A 2,425-nucleotide genomic window follows, 5' to 3' on the forward strand; every position below is an offset into this window, starting at 1 on the left:
GGGTGCAACGCACACGATAGCACTATTGTATTGGTGCAACGCACACGATAGTACTATTGGATTGGTGCAACGCACACGATAGTACTATTGCATTGGTGCAACGCACACGATAGCCCTATTGGATTGGTGCGACGCACACGATAGCATTATTGTATTGGTGCAACGCACACGATAGCACTATAGTATTGGTACAACGCACACGATAGTACTATTGCATTGGTGCAACGCACACGATATTACTATTGCATTGGTATCAACCAATGTGTAATACAAGGGCAAAGGTATCGGATTTAACGTGTAACGTATTGGCACATACACTACTATACCCTTTTATTGGGATCAGTATGTAATGCAAAAATAATCAGAATCAAAGTGTAACGTATTGATGCAACATTTGGGTAACGGTATGGACTGCGCCAACCAGGCTATAACATCAGCCGAAAGATAGACCCCATTACCATAGCACAGCCCACCACAGACATGTACACACACCATTACCATAGCACAGCCCAACACAGTCATGTACACACACCACTGCCATAGCACACAACACAAAGACATACACACACACCATTGCATTAATACACAACACAAAGACATAAAAACACACCAGTGCCATAGCACAGTCACAGCACCCACCCCATTACATCAGCGAAACATATCACATCAACCACGTCATGGCAACAGACACCACACACAACACCGTTGGAGGGACAAGCGCAGATAATGAGAACGGTTGAGCTTCAGAATAAAAGGAACATAAGCCACACACAGACAATGAATACATAGATATATCAAAAGATAGTTTAAGAATACATAAAATACATAGACGCAATGGCTGAATATGAATACATAGATATAACAAAAGATAGTATAAGAAGACATAACTATATCAAAAGATAGTATAAGAATATATAACCACACAGACACAATGGCTGAATATGAATACATGAATATAACAAAAGATAGTATAAGAATAACACAATGGCTGAAAATGAATACACAAATATAACAAAAGATAGTATAAGAAGATATAGCTATATCAAAAGATAGTATAAGAAGACAGCTATATCAAAAGATAGTATAAGAAGACATAGCTATATCAAAAGATAGTATAAGAAGACAGCTATATCAAAAGATAGTATAAGAAGACATAGCTATATCAAAAGGTAGTATAAGAAGACATAGCCATATCAAAATATAGTATAAGAAGACATAGCTATATCAAAAGATAGCATAAGAATACATAAACCACACACAGACGCAATGGGTTAATTCGATGATGCCCCACCTGTCGTATTGCATGGTTGGTCGTGTGTGTAGCACCTCATCAATCCATGCAGGATCTACATTGCCCATTAGATCAATCTGTGAAGGGTAGCGTTGGGTATGAGAGGAATGAAAGAGCGAGGATGTATTTGCATACGAATGATACAAACAAGAGAGGATGTATATGCAAACAAATGATATGAACAAGAGAGGATGTATATGCATACGAATGATATGGACAAGAGAAGATGTATATGCATACGAATGATACGAACAAGAGAGTATGTATATGCATACGAATGATGTGAGAGATGTGAAGAATATATGAGGCTATGATGCGACAAGGATATAAGGAAGGTGTGCACACGTTCATGTAATAATATGGACACAGTACAAAAGCATGCATACACCCACTTTGACGCCATGCAAGTATGTACAAGTGAACACACACACGCATATACACACACATTAAAATTCAGGTATCGTGCACACCCACCCAATGCATTGTGGTGATGACAGCGCAATTGACAACGACGTACCCAAACAACGAACAGAAAGGACTCATTTTGCCCTCACACAGATCAATCGACACATCCCTGCAAACGAATCAATGCAACTCTACACACACACACATACATATATACATGTATTCACATACATGTTTATGCGTGTACACACACCCACATGCATATATATGCAAGTACACATGTTCGAATAAATACATATCCATACATACACATACATATACACAAGACACACTTGCACACACACTAACATATATACGCAGGCATGCATACAGACACGCAAACACACACAGAGACACACTTTCACATACACTCACATACATACACATGTATTCACACACACACAGAGACACTTGCCCACACACCTCTTGGACAGTTGTGATGAGTACGCTGTTGTCACTGACAGGCTCAAACAGCCAACTGGAATGGCCCACTTTAGCTCTGACATAGCCATCGCACGCATGTGAGCTGTGGTGGACGGTTGATGTGGCTGCGAAGAGAACGCCAACATCCTGTGATGGAGACGACGATGAGTTAGGTGATGGGCGGGTGAGTGCTGGAGTGGCAAGGGAGAAGGATAGCTTTATAATGAAGTATAAAAATACGTTTGGATGTATTGAAAAATACAACAT

At 39.8% G+C, this 2,425-nt stretch overlaps 1 protein-coding gene across 1 annotated transcript in view; it reads right to left on the reverse strand.

Annotated features, from left to right (window-relative positions):
• Window positions 1-981: 981 nt before the first annotated feature.
• SARC_03594 (CAMK/CAMKL protein kinase) overlaps window positions 982-2,425 on the reverse strand; it is a gene marked incomplete at its 5' end in the record, with an annotated part of 13,378 nt that continues 11,934 nt past the window's right edge. The window contains 3 exons of the mRNA XM_014302599.1: window positions 982-1,097; window positions 1,292-1,368; window positions 2,159-2,305. Coding sequence (XP_014158074.1) covers window positions 1,067-1,097; window positions 1,292-1,368; window positions 2,159-2,305 — 255 coding nt within the window. The 3' untranslated portion in view covers window positions 982-1,066. The remainder of the gene's footprint in view (window positions 1,098-1,291; window positions 1,369-2,158; window positions 2,306-2,425) is intronic.

The sequence above is a fragment of the Sphaeroforma arctica genome (assembly GCF_001186125.1).
Source record: "Sphaeroforma arctica JP610 unplaced genomic scaffold supercont1.186, whole genome shotgun sequence".
Taxonomy (NCBI): domain Eukaryota; class Ichthyosporea; order Ichthyophonida; genus Sphaeroforma; species Sphaeroforma arctica.